We start from the raw sequence: 17,875 nt of genomic DNA on the forward strand, positions 1-17,875 counted from the left end.
TGTTTTTACTTGTGAAATAAAACAGTAGAATTACTTTGAAAATTTTGAACATCACATTGTTGGTCGAGCTCATCATCATCTGGCGTTCACTAACGGCCATCTCGAGTTCCTGTTTAAAAGTCCCGCGCTGCTCCGTTTATTCTCTCTCGATCAGCTGATAAGTACATGTTTGGCCCCTCTCTCTGTCTTCACGTGATCGTTTTTCGTGCATGGCTCCGATATTTTAACCCATTGATACGAGAGTTATGAGTATAAACACACGCCACGCTGTACAAGAGGCAAATGCATAACATTAGCCAGTGTCTGGCGATAGTGTCGCGTCATGCCATGCCGATGACGATAGTGGTCTCGGATGAATCGGTAACAACGACAATCTGTAAGAAGCCATGGATCGGATTCTCAAAGGTGTGATGAGGTACAGAAAGTGCCACAGGGATGTCATGGTCAAGCAGTTCCAGCAAGTCAAGGATCATCCCGAGGTAATGCCAAGGACCTGGTAGGTTCGCTAAAGCCTTGAACTTTGACCTATACTCTGTGTTTCACGATGCAATAACATGCGTTTCCATGCGTGCCTGTGTGTGCCTTTGTGTTTTCTCAGCCCCAGGCGGTGTTCTTTACCTGCATGGACTCCAGGATGATTCCAACTAGGTTTACGGAAACTAATGTTGGAGACATGTTTGTTGGTACGACAAAAACTACGTGGACACATTATCATCGCATTTATAATTAACTCATAGTGCTCATCCCTCTCTAACGGTATACATGTAATGTATTATGAAATTCATAAACTCATGCGACAGTAATAACTCATGTATTATCACACGAGTTCTCGATTTACCTACCTGTACCTATTTCGAATCCCCCCACAAGTTGCCGCATTTTAAACAAAGTTTTGTTTACCTCTTGCTCCTTCAGTCATCAAAATCGATTTAGAACTACACTTCAACACTGATCTACCATGCGTTCATACACTGTCGTTGTTGTTTTTTTAGTTAGAAACGCAGGCAACATAGTACCACATTCCCATCATTTCGATGACGAGCTGACAATGTGCGAACCAGCTGCGCTAGAGCTTGGCTGCATCGTCAATGACATAAGGCACATTATCGTCTGCGGACACAGCGACTGCAAGGCCATGAATTTGCTGTACGCCCTGAGGGACGAGAATTTCGCCTCACAAGTAATTTATCTTTAATACACGCTCATACCCTGAATACTTACCGGATTCTAAAATGAAAGCATGAATAAATACACGAGGATCATTCGAGCTTAGGCGAACAGGCGACTGTCACCACTGCGCGCCTGGCTGTGCGCCCACGGTACCAGCAGCCTCGCCAAGTTCCAGCAGCTGGAGATCACCAACTTCAAGGAGCCGCTCATGTTCCAGGCGGAGACGCCGATGCGGCGCTTTGTCGCTTACATCGACCCGGAGAACAAGTTTGCCGTCGAGGACAAGCTCTCGCAGATAAACACGCTGCAGCAGCTGCAGAACGTCGCGTCGTACGGTTTTCTCAAGCAACGCCTCGAAAAGCACGATCTGCACGTGCACGCGCTCTGGTTCGACATCTACACCGGTGATATCTACTACTTTAGCCGAGCTGGTAAGCGCTTCGTCGAGATCAATGAGATGACGGAGACGCCTCTTCTCAAAGAAATCAAAAAGTACTATTCCTAAGAGTCCGTGGTTGTCTGCCATGTGTTGTGTACCCATATACGCTTACCTCTGATTTAATTTTGAGAGGCTAAAAAGAGATTGTAATCAAAATGAGGGCCTGTCTAGTTTTGTAAGATTTGTTTCATGTTTGTTTTATATTTTATACTTGCTGTTTTTGCCGATCGAACAGAGCACAAAGGAATCAAAGTCAATTTTATTAGTCGAGTCTCAAAATGCTTCGTGTACAGTATACACGTATGCACTAGCAATATTACATGTGGATGGAAAAAGCGATTTTTGCAGAATCACAATTTTTTTCCTATATACAAGACATGCGTGCCTTTTTTTTTAACCTGATAGCATAAAGACGAATAAACAAAAACCACTGGGTTTATCAACGAGAACAATAAATGCATTTACACTAGTTTTTATCGTGATTCACGTTGTTGTTATTGTTGTTGTACTTAACGTGTACACGTTTAATCTGAAAAATATACATACACATGTGTGTGCACATACAGTTATTTTTTTTTTTTAACAAACAGCCCGGTATTTTTTAATCGATCACCACATCATCTCCCCTATTGCAGCTCTCATCAAAATGATACAAAGTTTCTCTTCTTCGTGCCTCTTATGTATATACGTGTGCAGTATCCCGCGTGTGCTCTATGGACCCCTACATTATTAACCGTGCGAGAATTAATTGCTCGGAAAATAAGCCGGCGATTCTATCCATCTTAGCGCTTTTTAATTAATACAAAGTCAATCGTCTGTAAGTACAACGGGTTTTTTGTACGCTCCCGTATGCTTGAAAAAAAATTATGAGCCGCAACTTGTCTACCCGCTCTTATTTTTTGTTGTTCTCTGGTCCCTTTATGACACTTTGAGAGCAGATCTTGGATGCATCAGGGTGAACCAAAACACCGTGAATGCACACAGGTGGCGTTAATCTTGTCGGAAAATCCGGGGAGAAAAAAAAGAGGATCACGAGGGAGAGAGATGATGGACGGATAGTCGGAGGCGCGGGCGTTACAGGTAGGCGCGCACCCGGTGAACTAGAGCATGCCTGCGTGCACTCGTCTGAAAGAGAAAGCAAAAGCTAAACCGTGTACATGCACAACGAACCGCGGACGTCAAGAGCCACGGATAACACAACCGACTTGGTTTCATCCTCGCGCCAATACATAAACAGGAGTCTTTCTCTTTCGCCTGATGGCGCTCCTCGCTATTGTTGTATCCATATCTACGTATGTCCTACCATACCGTACAGAGCCTCGGATCGTCTTATAAGCGGATCACCACCGTCCCCTTTGACGTTCGGTAATCGTACATGGCTATTGTTCCCCATCAATGGAGCTCATGGAGGAAAAAACATAGGAATAATACGTACAAGCATGTCAGTGGATAAAAAGTATCTTGGTCGCGATATTGTTTTTCAATAATTTCACGCTGTCGTTGCTCGACGACTGCATCAGCCATCATTAGCGACATTATTACGAGCTGGGGCTTTTTTTCCCGCTCCTCGCCGAGAGCTGTTACAATTCAATGCTGTTAGTACAACTCCGCTTCGGGTAGCTGTACTCGTGGCGATGAAGAAAAGAAAAAAAAAAAAAAAAAAAAAAATTGGCTGTAAGTAACAAAGCGTGGTAAAAGAGTTTGGCTGTGGCTTCGGAGTATGGAAAATTCATGCTCGACGGCACGCGAGCGCGAGTTTTTTTTTCATATGTATATTTTCCCTCGCGCAACACTGATATGCAGCGCACGTTCGGATCGGTATCACATGCATTTCGATACAAATGTATATATATATACACGTACAATTTCGATTGATCGGAGGGTTATCGGTACGAGACAGATTGTACGAGCATATAATTATGTCGTTCCGTAAGTAGCACTTGACCCCGACGCGTGTGCCTTTTTTTTCCCCCCGATCGGTATTACGTGTGTACTCGTAATGGCCGAGGCGATAATTAGGACGCGGATCGACGTGTACGGCGTGCAAAAACGTGCCCTTTTTCCGGTCCAACGGCTCCGCTCGAGCATAGAAGTATCTATAGTATAACTGAAAAAACAAAACAGATGTGGGATTGTTTTCGTTAACGCGCAAACGATTACCGGCCATTCGTAGGTATGTGAAATTTCACCGCGTAACAAACTTTTTTTCCACTCACGGAGTGAAAGCTCGTATACGAAATTGATTAATCGCCATTATAGTTATACACGCTGTTGGTTGTGCGGATTGTGTCTACCTGTCAGCCTCTTGAACTATATATGTTACAGCCGATCGGTCAAACGGGATAATGGCGCGAGTTTGCCTCCCCCATGTGAAATGTATGTATACTCGTCAATGGCTTGTGTTTTGGTCAACACCACAGGTGCGCGCAAGATTGATATGTTGTGGTGCGAATCGGCCTCCTTCCGAAACTATATCTCGTATACCGTGTATCGTCTAATGCTACTCGGGCCATTTCTGCGATCGACCATTGGAGCAGCGTCGTTTTTTTTTTTTTTTTTTTTTTTTTAATCGGTATGAGGCGTGGACAAAAAAAAAGTGCCTGGGATCTAACGTTAGTTTCGAACGGAGATCGCCGACGAAGGGTAGCCTTGTACTAAAATTTGGTGGCCTTGTTTTTTCTGTAACGCGGCAAACCGCGGTGGTGGGCCAAATCGGGCACTTTAGTCAAAACAAAAGGTGTATACAATTCGTACAAGAAATTTGGCGGCCGATAAATAGAGCGAGAACCAAATAGCGGCAGTCCGCAAACACACGCAGGTATATGTATATATGTACACTTACACATTGAAAAGAGAAAGAAAAAAAAATTGAGCGACCAGCTGCCGCGCGTCGCGACGCGCTACGGTACAGTCGTAGCGATAATAATAATGACACGGCGTTTCGGCGCTTTCCTCGCGATTGTAGGTAGTACTTTATAAGTATACCTGATGCGAGCGTGCTCCACACACTACTTTCACGACAAGTATATTAATTTCGCGAGCCCCCCCCCCCCACGTCTTTATTATCTCTTGTAACATGAAAATGAGAGGAAAATTAAATTACAGGTTTTTTTTTTTTTTTTTTTTTTTTTTTAGTACCGATTAGCTGAAGCCTCACCTTTTTTGTGATACGTAGTATAATATCTAACGCAGTGGTCGATTAGTTATTGTAAAATATAATCGCTCTGTCTGTGAGAAAAATGAGACTGTTTGGCAAAAATTATTCCAAAAATCGCGCAGGAGAAAATCGGTAAGCGTGTCTCAATGAGCCAACGCGGATCCGGAGGCATACGACAAATTGATCGCGTTGAGAAATGATAAGAAAAAAAAAGGAGGAGGGCGCGAGACAGAAGAGAGAGAGAGAGAGAGAGAGGACGTGTAGTCTCCGTGTATAACAAAGTCGACGTGTGTCGAATCGCGTGCGCGCGCGCTCGAGCCGACAATATTTTTGTCGTTGCACTTTTGTTGTTACGGAAATACTCGACTTTGCGGACTGCAAGTGCACACAGCTTGGTTTAACCAGATTTGATGGCGCAAATCTCTCGAGGGGTGCAACGAACTCCTTTTATCCTCGCTATTGCCCAATGATATGATGGTAAAGTGAAACACCAAAGGTGTCGTGGTTGCTTACGCTTATTAACTTCAATCTGCCTGTCTGTCCATCGATCGAGTTGTATACCAATTTTTTTAAATTTTCATGTACACGTGGTACAAAATTGTCAATGGTCGATTGATTAAATTTGGAGTCTCGTCATCGCGATTGCAGTTGGTTTGATCAATCTGGTTTTTTATTGTGTCGTGTTTCGAAAAGTACGTAGTGACACGAAATACGTAGAATTTGTCTTAAAAAAAAAAAAAAAAAAAAAAATACAGTGTCAGATATAGTGTAGTCGAAATAGTTCATCAAATCGAAAGTCATGATAAACAATTTAAGGTAAACCGCGAGTTAAAAAAACCTCATCGATACACTTGTGATATTCATCACGTTTTCGATCCCCAAATATTATTTGAATGAGCCCTAAATTAAAAGGTTTATTTGGGCAAATATTTTGAAACCTCTTGTTTCAATTCGAGATTTTGCCTGGAGCATCGCTCTTTTTATTCAAGCAAATAAGCTTCGACATCCCCTCGCAAAGTCCGCACAGACGCTCTGCTGTAGCTATATATGTCTCATGATTATTCTTAGATCAAATTAAACGACACGCCGGCCGGGGTCTTATATATATTATCAAAAGATACCTCCATCGTCGGATTCACATTTGCATAATAAGTACATGTAAGCATTACAGTATATTACCAACGGGTATATGTCTGTTTGGTATACATATAGGATACCACATAAATATATAGGTACACCATACGGCAAACGGGAAAGTGAGGCATCGTTAAAATGGACAAGAGCTCGTCGAGTAAGTATATCCGTATATAGTCATAACACCCGGCCACTATATATACAATACATCGCTTATTTTAGATACACGTACGTACATTTGTACCTACATAATGTTATAGGTACATGTACACATACATTTATATTGTACTTGAAACATCAGAGACGCATGATATGAGCGATATATATGTCGAGCGCGGGCAAGTTCAAGGAGAGAGACAATAATCTGCTTCCCGAGTACTTAGTCACGATTCACGATTTGTAATGCACGATTTTGTTGCGTTCACGCGCGCTCCTGGCCACTCTATGCTGTATACTTATATACCTATAGACGAGTATATGAATAGGAAAACCACGAGCACACACACCTACATACCTACCATCGACACGTGTGTACAATGTAACGTTTACATTGTGTGTGACGCGAGCGGGAGCAAGTTTTAAGTGTGTGCCACTGACCCAGAAACACACTTTTCTCCCAGCGCGAGGCAGTATCACACGACGCGTATAGATATATCGTGGAACACATATGTGAGGGGGGGGATTCTACGTCTGTACATCGTATATACATATATAAACTACCGCGCTCTTCGAGAGGATGTGGGGACCCTGTACCACACTGTTGGCGTATTTTTTATACATATATGTATATAATATATACTCGATCTTAATACCACCAGAGAGCGAACTCACGCCGTGTAGGATGATATGTATGTATGTATACTTACGCGCCGTGAACCTGACACGGAAACTCTTTCTCTGCTTCTTTATCTCGGCATTTTATATACGTATACACACTTACCTGTAAGTACAAAGGTTAAGGCCTACCTGTTTCAGCAAGTGGTTTTTTTTTTTTTTTTTTTTTTTTTTTTTCGTCAACGAGTTACGCTTCACGTTGCCTTTTCATCAACTTGATTGGGGAAAAATATTTCAAAGCATCGCTTGGACAAAATAACAATTTAGTGTAAAAAAAACTTTTAAAAAGATCCAGGGAGATCTTACAAATAGCTGAGCAACGCACGATGTGCCTTTTATGTATTTTCTCACGCGTTCACTCTTCAATCTGCTCTCTCGTGTATTAATTTTAATTGAGTAAGTAGTTTTTTTTTTATCGCAATATTTTGCAAATTGAGATTTTTTTTTAAATTTGTTATTTCAGGAATGTTCAGGTCCACCTCTAGTGAGTGTCTGTGTAAGTACTGAAAGAGCTCATGGGGCACTTGACTCTAATACAATCCGTGAAATATACAGGTGTAGTGAATTTTGACCCCGTAATCGTACAACTTGGCACCTTTACAGCCCATGAAAATGATGAGGAAAAAAAAAATTGTAATACCGAGGAGAAAGAAAAAAAACAACAATTGCCACAACAAAAGCGCATTACAACATAGTGTTTCTGTACATGACGCACTCAGTTGTACATACTTACCAACCCGTCAAGATACGTACACGTATACATAAATGAGGTAACGCATATAACCAGCACAACTTTCAAAATTACTTATATACCTTCATACATATACATTGTATTATATGTACACGCTAGGATAAAGCGATGCACCAGTCAAAACAAACGTCTGTATTATCCTTTAGTTACGTACAGGACACGTGTATATATATATGATAATAATAAGCACATACAAGTATAACCGAACGCGCATCCCAAAAAAGTTAACAAGGTCGCGCGCGTATATGCTTATAACGCCTACGGCGCAACGTTTCGCATAACATCATCCGTTAATTAGGTGCGCACACGTACACTCTCTCTCTCTTTCGCCTTTTCCCGTTTCCCTCCCCTCGCACCTTCCCCCGAAATGTATAAAAACGAAAGGAAAACCTGTTTCGTCGCCTCTCGATGTACATACATGTATGTACCTATACCCCTCCCTTGCGTACCATACAAGGTGTATATATGTATGTAAACCGCAAAATCCCCCCTGCGTGCGTGCGTCTTGGGTATAATATATACAGAGGAGAAAAAGATGCATTGATAAACACTGACTCAAAGTATAGAGTAAAAATCGGTAAAAATCGGATCGTATAGGTCCTCGTGGGCTCACACAACAACTCATGGTCCCATTTTCGTAGATCGAACAAAACATTCCAACACTCGTATACTATATATACACCCATAAATTTAATATACCATACACAAATCAGTATATATGTATACATATCTCATACCGATCTAACTATATCCTATTTATAACTTACTTGCTCCTCGAGGCGATTCGGAACGGAACTAACCCACTCGCCGCGGAACGAAAGTATATATGATATTATTTGCCTAGCACGAGCAGGGGAAATGAAAACACACGACTGCTACGGCAGATTTTTTTGGTTTTGCGCTATTTACCATTCGTGGCAAAAGAAAGCAAGAGTTTTATTTACAGACCGATCCCTGTGGTACATGTACATATATACCATAATATTATTATCTACGAGCTGGGCACTACTTGTATATATAAACGTGTACACCTAACTGGTGGAAAATATATTTTTCCAAAATACCTGATTCCGGGCATCTTTTATCTTTTGTGTACGCGTTTTTTTCCCCCCTCGCTTCGGGTGCACCTGCGCTCGCGCTATTTACTCTTTTTTTTTTCTCTCGTCGACCGGGAAATGCTCTCCTTGATTCTTACGCGCTCTCGACCGCGTGTCTTCGCAGAGAGAAACTTTCCATTTTTATAATGGACAGCCGCGTTGTGTGCATCGTGTACGCGCGGGGGTTACCGCGTATACGCTCTAATCACACGGTAATGACCGTCGGGGAAAAATTTCGCGTGTCAGTTCGAAATCACGTACTTGCAGCGTGATGTTTACGGTTTCCTGATGGGACACTGGTTTTTCTTTTTTTTTTTTTTTTCTTCGATAAAAGATTAGTGGCTTCAAATAAAAAATCGGATCGGAATATTCACGAGACGTACCCGCACGCTTCACTTTTACCGATTCACCTCACGATACACACGTAAGGTGTATTTTTGCCGAAGAAAAAAAAAAAAAAAAAAAAAGAAAAAACAGGCGTCGACCACATACAGCACAAGATACTTATAACTCCCGTGCGCCGAGGCATCGAATCGATTCAAAGAAACTTTTTTCCCACCCGCGGGCCGATTCACAGTTACATTACCGAGCGCACACGAGGTAATCGCTTCTCCTTTTTTTTTTCCTTCTTCTTTATCTCATTCTTTCCAAATGAAACAATCAGAGGAGAAAAAAAGAAAGAGAGTATATAATGACGTGGTGGAGGGGAGTGGGGGGTGAAAAAAAAGAAGGAGGAACGGAACGAGCGAAACTAGTCCTTCCGTCCCGGTCTCGTCCGTAAGTGGGTCGCGCGATATCGAGATGGAGAGTGAGAGATGCTGCTCCGGGCTACTGCGCTCGTAATACCTATATATGCTATACACATGTGCGGCTTATACTCATCGCGTATACACGACGCGCAATAATTAATACATGTTGTATACACGAACGCTAATTTCACCCCAAAAAATGCATTGGAGCTCTCGATACGTATATACCTACACCCATAAGATTTCGCGTCCACATTAGCAGCTGTTCAACGTAGTTTTCATTCAAAGTACATGTGTACGTGAAAGGACGATCGTGCAACTTCCGAGACTTGATGAGCTTCGGATTTTTTTTTATTTTGAAAGGTTTTCTTTGTACAGGTATGCGCGTGTTATTGGGTGGAGGAAAAAAAAAAAAAAAAAAAAAATTATGAAAACAGAGCGCACACCCTCCATGATATATTATATGCCATTAAACTTGACCATCGACAAATCGCTATGTTGTATCAATGGCTTAATCTTTTCTGGCTCCGAGAATAAGCAACGATTCAGCAAAGGGCCCAGGAGATGTAAGTCTATTTTTTACAAGTAGGTACACTTGCACGTGTTTTATTGTCATCTCTCGGGTCAACTCCTCGTGACGCGCTTGTCCCCGTTTCCTCTTTCTCTCCTTTTTTTCCATCTCTCTCGGCGATGCCCGAATAAAAGCAAAACCAGCTTATTGCATGTATACAGTACACACGAGAAGCGGTACAGTAATAATTTATTCGTATAATGTATATAAAAATTAGTATCAATGTATGCCATGCGCGTCTGTAAACCCCTGAATATAATATTTGTGTATATTTTTACTGCGATTACACCGAAAAGGTGTATTATAAGGCACAAGTATACTTTATAGTACAGCCAAAATCGCGAGTTTGATGAATAAAGTGACCCTGTTACTGCTGCGAGATATTTCGCTTCCTTTCCGGTCCTGTGGTCAACTCCGCCGTTCTCGTCACACTTTTCGCGTTTCGTACAACGGGGCATCATTTTTTTTCCCCCCTTTGCCGTCGGGGAAGGGAGATTTCCTCAAGTGGCGTCGATGTTACTGTTTTGACGATTCCCCGTTAGATTCACAATATGTTGTGTACGAGATTAAAAAAAGAACAAAAAAGTACAGTACACCATCCCCGTACCTGTTATTGCTTTCGCGTTTGCGCTCTCTTGCAGTGAGTATATAATTCATAGCGGCCAAAGGATTATATTATCCATTAGGCCAGAGAAATGAAAAAAAAAAAAAAAAACAGGGCAAGTGAGTGTGATTGCACGCACGTGCCAGGGGTGTATCGGGAGGAAACCACTCCGACAAAACCCCTACATAATATCCAGTAGGTTGTCGAGCCACAAAAATAGGTGCACACACACGCGAGACAAGGATTTCTAATTTTTCATTTAAAGCGCGTAGGGTCGCCTCCAAGATATGTGGCACACCGTGGATGTACATACACGTAGGTGCAGTACAAAAAGTCGAACGAGTGGCTCTCTGGCTCCTATATATGTATATATATATATATATACGTGTATGCGTGACACTTTAGTCGTGTGTCTCTTTGGAATAAGTATAAGTATATCCTTGTAATATACTTGGACAGTTGTCGGCGCCACCGAGTGAAAGTGCTTCTCGGACGTGTGGGTACAGTATACACATGCACGGGTGCCGGACTCCTGCGGTCACTCGAGTCGAAAATTTTCGTCCACCGCTCCGTTTCTGTTGTTCTCGTCCTCGTTTTTCTGTTGTTATTGCCGTTTGTTACGAAAATTCATGCAGGCAGGCAAGTGGGTGTAACCCCCCCCCCTCCGATATGTATACACGAACGAAGGAGGAGAGATAAAAGGGACTCGGCCCCATCTCCCACAGGTATGGTTTTGCGATTTTACAGGTCTCCTATCGCCTCGAGTGGATGGATGTTGTATATTGACCCGGTTCTCGAGCGAGAATAGTCTCGGAATGATTACGTTTTCTTACCTGGCAACCCAGACTCCTCGTGCTTGTCCTCGTTGGATTTTTTTTCCCCTACCGTGGGCGCAGCAAACGCCCAAAGGTTAAAACAAGGCCTAAAGTAGAACAAAATTGTTATTGTTTTTCTTTGCTGATCGATCACTGCACACCAAACTCGATGTAACCGCGAAATGGACCGAATTGTGCACTATAGTATCCAGAGACAGTATCCGAGCATCGTTGTAATCCATCGGCCGCCGGTCAACGATCCGTCAAAAAAGAAAGGTTGGCAGTAATAGAAAAAAAAAAAAAAAAAAAAAAAAAAATTACTTTGCTACATAAATAACAATTAATAAATAACGCCACACCGCGAGGAGGAGCATCAACTATACAGGCCAGAAAACGGCGAGGTAATTACGCAACTTACGGAGGCGCACGGGTGTGTATAAAATATACGTATACAATCACGTTACACGACGCCGGCCGGGGTAGTGATGCTGTCGGGGTATAAAAATATATATATACATACATGTATACCAGTGGACGCACGGAAGTGCGAAATTACGAAACGATAAATCCAATTACCCGAGCTGCGCTTCTTGCTTTTGTGGGTATAAGGTGTGCGCGCGATGCATACATGGATAATCGGTGTAATGTGTATACACTGTGTGTACTTATACGCGGATAACGCGAAGGGGCCTCTGTTTCGCTGCTCTACACCATCTATACGCTTCAGGGGGGGTGGTTGTGTTGGGTGTGTTACGTCGTGTGTGCAGCAGAGTTACAGCGACTGCGGCTGTTGGCGGATCGTGTCCGTGGTTTATGTAGCTTGTTAGGTTGATTGTTAGTTCGATGCCCAATTCAAAAAAATAGCCTGTGAGCCAAGGAACGAAAAAATCATCGCTGCCACACGAGTGCAATGCGACACCCCAGACCTTTTATCGTTGGGCGGCAAAACATGAAGCAAACGCGCCACCGTATACGTATGGGCCCTAAAACCCTTATATCTGAGAAAATTCATGTATAGTCATCCGACATTCCGACAGCTTGTATGGTCATTGACCTTATAGCATGTGAGCCTGAAACAAACAAAACAATAAAAACACGCGCGTAAGAAGCAACGATCGCGATTGCGAAAAGCAACCTCGCGATTATTCGGCTCGGCGTGTGTATGTATATATACGCGATGCGCCCACCCGAGCCCAATGTGTTGTGCCTATATAATACTTTCGTTGCGTAAAAGGACACTGCCTCCTTTGCTCCTTCTCGCGTCGTTGCTTGGCCACCTCCTTTCCCCCCTGGCTGTTATAATAACCATGGGTTTGTACTTAATTTTTTTTTTTTTTTTTTTTTACCATCCATACACACAAATCCGAGTCTTCCTCGTTGTTTGTACTGATGTATAAATAATACATACATGTAATTTTTTTTTTTTTCCTTTTGGCTCGAGTATCGTTTGGCGAACATCTCGACCAAACCAATCCCGCCGTTACGCTTCTACGTACACCGGGCGCGTGCAAATGTAGTTATGCGCGAATTTTTCCGCGATGCGGCCTTTGTAACGTTAAATAATACGCGTGTACCTGTATTACGCGTTTGCCGGTGTGTCGGTTTATTATTTGTTTTTTTTCCTCCATTGCGAGAATATATACCACGTTATTTTTACCGATCGCTCGAGATCGGCGTTGTGTATAGTGTATACATTTGTAGAATAAACCTTCGGTCCTTCGGTTTCCATCCGGCGATAAATAACAATAAAGTATAGGAAGAAGGGGGGGGGGGAAAGCAACTCGGTTTGTCCCGGAATCATCGATCGCGAGGGTCCAACCTTATACATATATACTCGAGAATTCCTCGTTGGTGAAAAATCGGCCCTCGTAAAGTCAAGTAGTGGGACCCCGACGTTCATCCCTCCGTGGAGCCGCAATAAAATCCAAAAACCTGCCTCTGTGTGGCGTCCTAAAAAAGCACCAACTCCCGCACTATCACGGCCGTACGGAACAAACATCGTGCAAGTACAGAGGAATGAAAGGAAAAAAAAAAATCGCTAAAAAGTCCCCGAAGGTCGGGCCGGCTAATAAACAAAGTCCACCCCCCCCCCCCTAAATATAGAAACAATGAGTCTTCCCCTCGTGTAGTTATAAAACCGCGCCATCGTCGGCTTTTGTTCGTATTACAGCCCGAGCACAGAGCGTTAGTCAGCCGAAAGCTATACTCGATCGGCGAGAGAGAGAGAGAGAGAGAGATTTACGAGGGGAAGCTGCTACTGCATGGGTATACATGAGACAAACGGCGAATTTTCTCAACAGCATCTTTTCTTGTTCTTGCATCGGGGCAAGTGCTTTGCTGCTCTGAGAGGGTCTTTGCGCACGGGTATATATATATATATATATATGTATACAGTGAGCGCAGTCGGTGGTGCTGTAACGTAGCCGTAACTGCGGGAAACGGGGTTTTTCGTTCCTGCTCGTTTTGTGCTCGAGAAATGAAACGAAAAAGAGTGGGGGGGGAGGAAAAGGCGAGGTTGTAAAACGCTCGGACAGATAAGAGAGCGCCAAGGTCGTGGTGGCTTCTTCTTCTTCTTCTCCTTCTTCCTGTTTTTGTTGTTGTTGTTGTTGTTGCGGTATATTAGGGCTTCCGTGAGAGAATGGAGGGAGACAGGGCATGGGATAGATGATTGATGGGGGGGGGGGAGATGCAGTATAGTCCTCTTGGTCGATTTAAGGAATTTAGCTTCGAGGACCTGCTACACTTTTGCCTTTTGCGTGTATACTTACCACTGTTGCTCGATTTTTTTTTTTTTTTTTTCAATCTTTGGTATTAATTTACCGCAAATCGTCTGATTATTCTTCATCATGGCAGCACTCTGATACTTTAGTTTTCTGATTTTTTAAATAATTTTTTTTTTATCCATACAACACGTTTTGAAGTGCTGCGCACTCTTGAAGTCATTAAAAAAGACTTCATAAATCATTATAAGTCTTTCAAAGACTTCATAAGTCTCCAAAAGACTTCAGAGTGCGCAGCCCCTCGTTTTGAAGGGTTGTAACCTTTTTACGTCACCCACTCGAGTCTTTCACACATCGATTACTTAAAATTAATTTATTGATCTTCCGGAACAAATGAAAAAGTGAAAAAAAAAAAAAAAAATAGTTCTTTCAAGGAACGTTTCTTCAACTGATTAGTCGAACTGTTTATTCTGCAATAACCAATTCGATAACTATAAAATGTGCAGATTGATATGATAATTTTGAATTAGAAAACCACAGGCTATCTCAAAGTATACCTATGTACATGTATACATAAGGTATAGATTAACGCATAGTTTTCCGTGAAGTCAATTCATACCCAGACACACACACACACACAGATTTCACGTGACTAAACGGTACAATGACCCGAGTTTAGAAATTACTTACAATAATGTATACAATAAGCAACACCTACACATAAACACAGACCCGAGAAACCTTCTGCATCAGGTACGACTTGGTTTGTAAATATCTTTTTTCTTATATTTACATGACGATCGTTGTTGGGGACTATGTCCAGTATTGCAGAGCAAATTGTTACACATGGCTTGTACCTATAATAATTGGTAAAAATTAATGCTCGAAGGCTGTAACGGGACAATTAAATCACCTCATCAGTGACTTGTGACTGCTAATGTACATATACACATGCCTATATGTAAGTTTTGCACTCTGCAACCTCATTTCGCCACTGGTGTGTAATAAAAAATCGTTCGATTCAGTAGAGCTGATCAAGTGGCACGTACGATTATAATGCCATTGGCAATGTCTTTTGTGAAAAAAAAAAAAAAAAAAAAAAAGTAACCCAAATTACACGCTCCAAACTCGTTGTATTTTTTTCCAGCAAAAAATAATAATAATGATAGTTTTTATTCTTGCAGAAAAAAAAAAATATATATATGTATCTCGTACTCTTCGAATGGACGTTCAACTTTGTAAAATTCGTGCAAAACGTCAACCCCGAACCCTATACATACGAAGCAATAAATCCCTCCGATTTGTCACCCAAGGGACATGTACTCGTATGTGAAAATATATAATTTGTCCAAGTTCACAGAGAACAGCAGAGAGTGCGCGCCTTCTGCTCCAATATCCGACGGACCGCGGGGGTGTGGTGTAAATCATTTTAAGGTCCTGCAGCAAAACGCCAAAATTAAAAGCGGCGCACCCTTCTCCGCGGGGTAACCCGTCCAAAAGCGAGGGTGGATGGGACCTTCCAGGAGGACGAACAAAATAAGATTCGGTGTAAATGCCCCCGGCCCCCCCCCCCCCATCACCCTCTTACGTACACCCTCTTCCTGTCTAGACGAGACGTGCTTCGAACTCATGTACACGCACACTTGTGTTATTTACGACAGAAGTTGCTGCACGTATATAATACGTATACCATAGCGCTTCATGTGCATGAGAGGGATGGAGGGAGCGTCGCGACACGACAATATAATATATGGGTCCAGTGCTGATACCTGCCGCGCTGCTTCTTCGTTGCGCCAATAAACGTACATATACATGTATACTAGAGCTCAACGGATCTACCGGCTCTGTATATAGGTGTGCGTAAGCGCGTGCTGCAATATGCACACACACACACACACACACACAGAGTTACTCACCTGTTACCTGTGTATATATATATCAACAGGTTCGAGAAATCCCGCGGTGCAATTTTGTTCCTTTGGAAATAATGGGCCCTCTTTCGTGTGTACTTTTGGGGTGGCGCGTCACGGGGCGACGGGCCTCGGAAATTTTCCGGGTGGGGAAGATTTTGCGGCTGCTTCCGTGGAAGATGACAGAGAGATAGAGATAGGAGTCCTCTTCTCACTTTTTTTTTTTTTGGCACCTGCCCACCCGTGGGGTGAGATTTTTCTTCTGGCCATTCCCCATTATGCGGGGGAAAAACTTCCGGGTGGTCGGTGAACCCGAAACTTTTTGTGCACTTTGCTCTCGGCTCTGTTATTCGTGCGCCTGCAACGTACCTTACAGTCCAGCTTTGCGTCACGGAGACACTTTTGCTCTGTTATGATTTTTGCGTTTTTTTTTTCCTCCTCCTCCTCCGTTGTCTGTCGATGTATATCGATCGGATAAAAACACGGGAGGCGGTGGTGTTTTTTTTTTTTTTTTTTTTTTTTTTGAGAGGCTCGACCTCGAGTTCAAAGGGCTCTGGCCGACGACGTTTGAAGTTTCTTTTTCTGTTATGCGGATTGATTTGTTTCACCGAGGCGTATTTGTGTGGCTTTTATTTTTTACTTCGCTGTTGACAGGATTGCGACTCTATGTTCCCGCAATACGTCAGTTTGATAAATTGCTTTTTTTTTCAGAAAAACGATACTTTAGAGTTATACCTACACACGCTTTTTTTCCCATGTATTGTTCCGAAAACCAAAGATTGTGGGTTTTATGTTACGGCGTGTCGTAAATTTAAATTGTCAGAGCGAGAAGTGAGATTGCTTTTTTATTTCAATTTATTTATTTATTTTTTTTTAACTGAAGAGATTCTGAATAATACTGCACATTCTAAAATACAAAGTTTGAATTTTCGCGCGCTTTTGTCGATCAATACAGTACCAGAGCATGTAAAGGTCGGTAATGCTGTGCCCCTAGTGACGAAGCTCCAGTAGGTACCTTTAAAACAATTGTTAAAAAAAAAAAATTTACTAATTACTTCGATAAATTAAAAAAAAGTTGTATTAAACAAAAAATGGTCGTAAGAGTCGCGCAATGCGACAAGTGCCTTACGAGTATTTGTGTTCCATCCTTGTCTAGGGGAGTGCTAAACTTCTCTCCTTTCATACAACACGTTGATGTGTCATAGCCGACCTCCTTATATATGAATCGATGGCGGATTTCGCCACTTGCGGGAAACACTTTGATCATCGATAATTTAATTTCTAATCAATTTATTTCGAAAATTTTTGTACATTCAAGTTCTTTAATGTTATGTGTATGGTTATACATAAATTAAACACGACAAAGTACATTTGTTATAACTTTTTATCGCATTTATTTAAAAATGTCGCAACGAATTTTTTATGTTTTTTTGTTTTTTTAAAATTAAAATCACTAAATATCGTCATTCTTCACTAATTTACCCGTATTTACTTTTCAATACCATTTGAGATTGTAATATTTGCCCCATGGACAGTTAACGTGCACTAATAACTGCGGTGCGCGTAAAAAGTCGAGGTTGCAGCTGTATATGCAAAAATGCAAGGACACATCTTAACGCGAGATAAAAGTTATTGCCTCCTGTCACTCTATCCGATTAAAAAAACAATGTACAGCTCTCAGCTTTATGCCACATGCTTGTAACGAATTGCACGAGTACAAGTGTACGAGCTATTTGCCGTACGTAATTATTGTTATTCAATTACTCGTACATTGCAATTGGGTTTGAGTTACGGTGAACGAGGCTTATCGTATCACAAATATTTATTTTATTCATTTATTGTGTTGAATTTTTTTTTTTTTTTTTTTAACTTAAGATTTAAATTATCTTACTTAAATATAAAGATTATTCACTGTACTACATAT

The 17,875-nt window shown here is 41.9% G+C and overlaps 1 protein-coding gene and 1 non-coding gene across 2 annotated transcripts; one reads left to right on the top strand and one right to left on the bottom strand.

Annotated features, from left to right (window-relative positions):
* Window positions 1-30: 30 nt before the first annotated feature.
* Window positions 31-2,110, top strand: CAHbeta (carbonic anhydrase beta). Its single transcript, XM_014364559.2, has 4 exons — window positions 31-479; window positions 599-683; window positions 993-1,180; window positions 1,274-2,110. Exons 1-4 carry the CDS (start codon window positions 387-389, stop codon window positions 1,673-1,675), a joined length of 768 nt encoding a protein of 255 aa, XP_014220045.2. The 5' UTR covers window positions 31-386; the 3' UTR covers window positions 1,676-2,110.
* A 14,926-nt stretch (window positions 2,111-17,036) lies between these two features.
* Window positions 17,037-17,141, bottom strand: LOC111642775 (U6atac minor spliceosomal RNA). Its single transcript, XR_002759591.1, has one exon. It is a non-coding gene; the product is annotated as a U6atac minor spliceosomal RNA (small nuclear RNA).
* Between the last annotated feature and the right edge of the window lie 734 nt (window positions 17,142-17,875).

This window comes from Copidosoma floridanum, unplaced genomic scaffold, assembly GCF_036245765.1.
Source record: "Copidosoma floridanum isolate Cflo_tuat_1 unplaced genomic scaffold, Cflo_Japanese_pri ptg000001l, whole genome shotgun sequence".
Classification (NCBI taxonomy): Eukaryota; Metazoa; Arthropoda; class Insecta; order Hymenoptera; family Encyrtidae; genus Copidosoma; species Copidosoma floridanum.

What these genes read in the sequence shown, in the direction of transcription:
- CAHbeta (XM_014364559.2), top strand. Translation starts at nt 387, where the DNA reads ATGGATCGGATTCTCAAAGGTGTGATGAGGTACAGAAAGTGCCACAGG. An exon ending in TGTTGGAGACATGTTTGTTG is followed by an intron (nt 684 to 992) that starts GTACGACAAAAA and finishes TTGTTTTTTTAG; the next exon opens with TTAGAAACGCAGGCAACATA. An exon ending in ACGAGAATTTCGCCTCACAA is followed by an intron (nt 1,181 to 1,273) that starts GTAATTTATCTT and finishes ATTCGAGCTTAG; the next exon opens with GCGAACAGGCGACTGTCACC.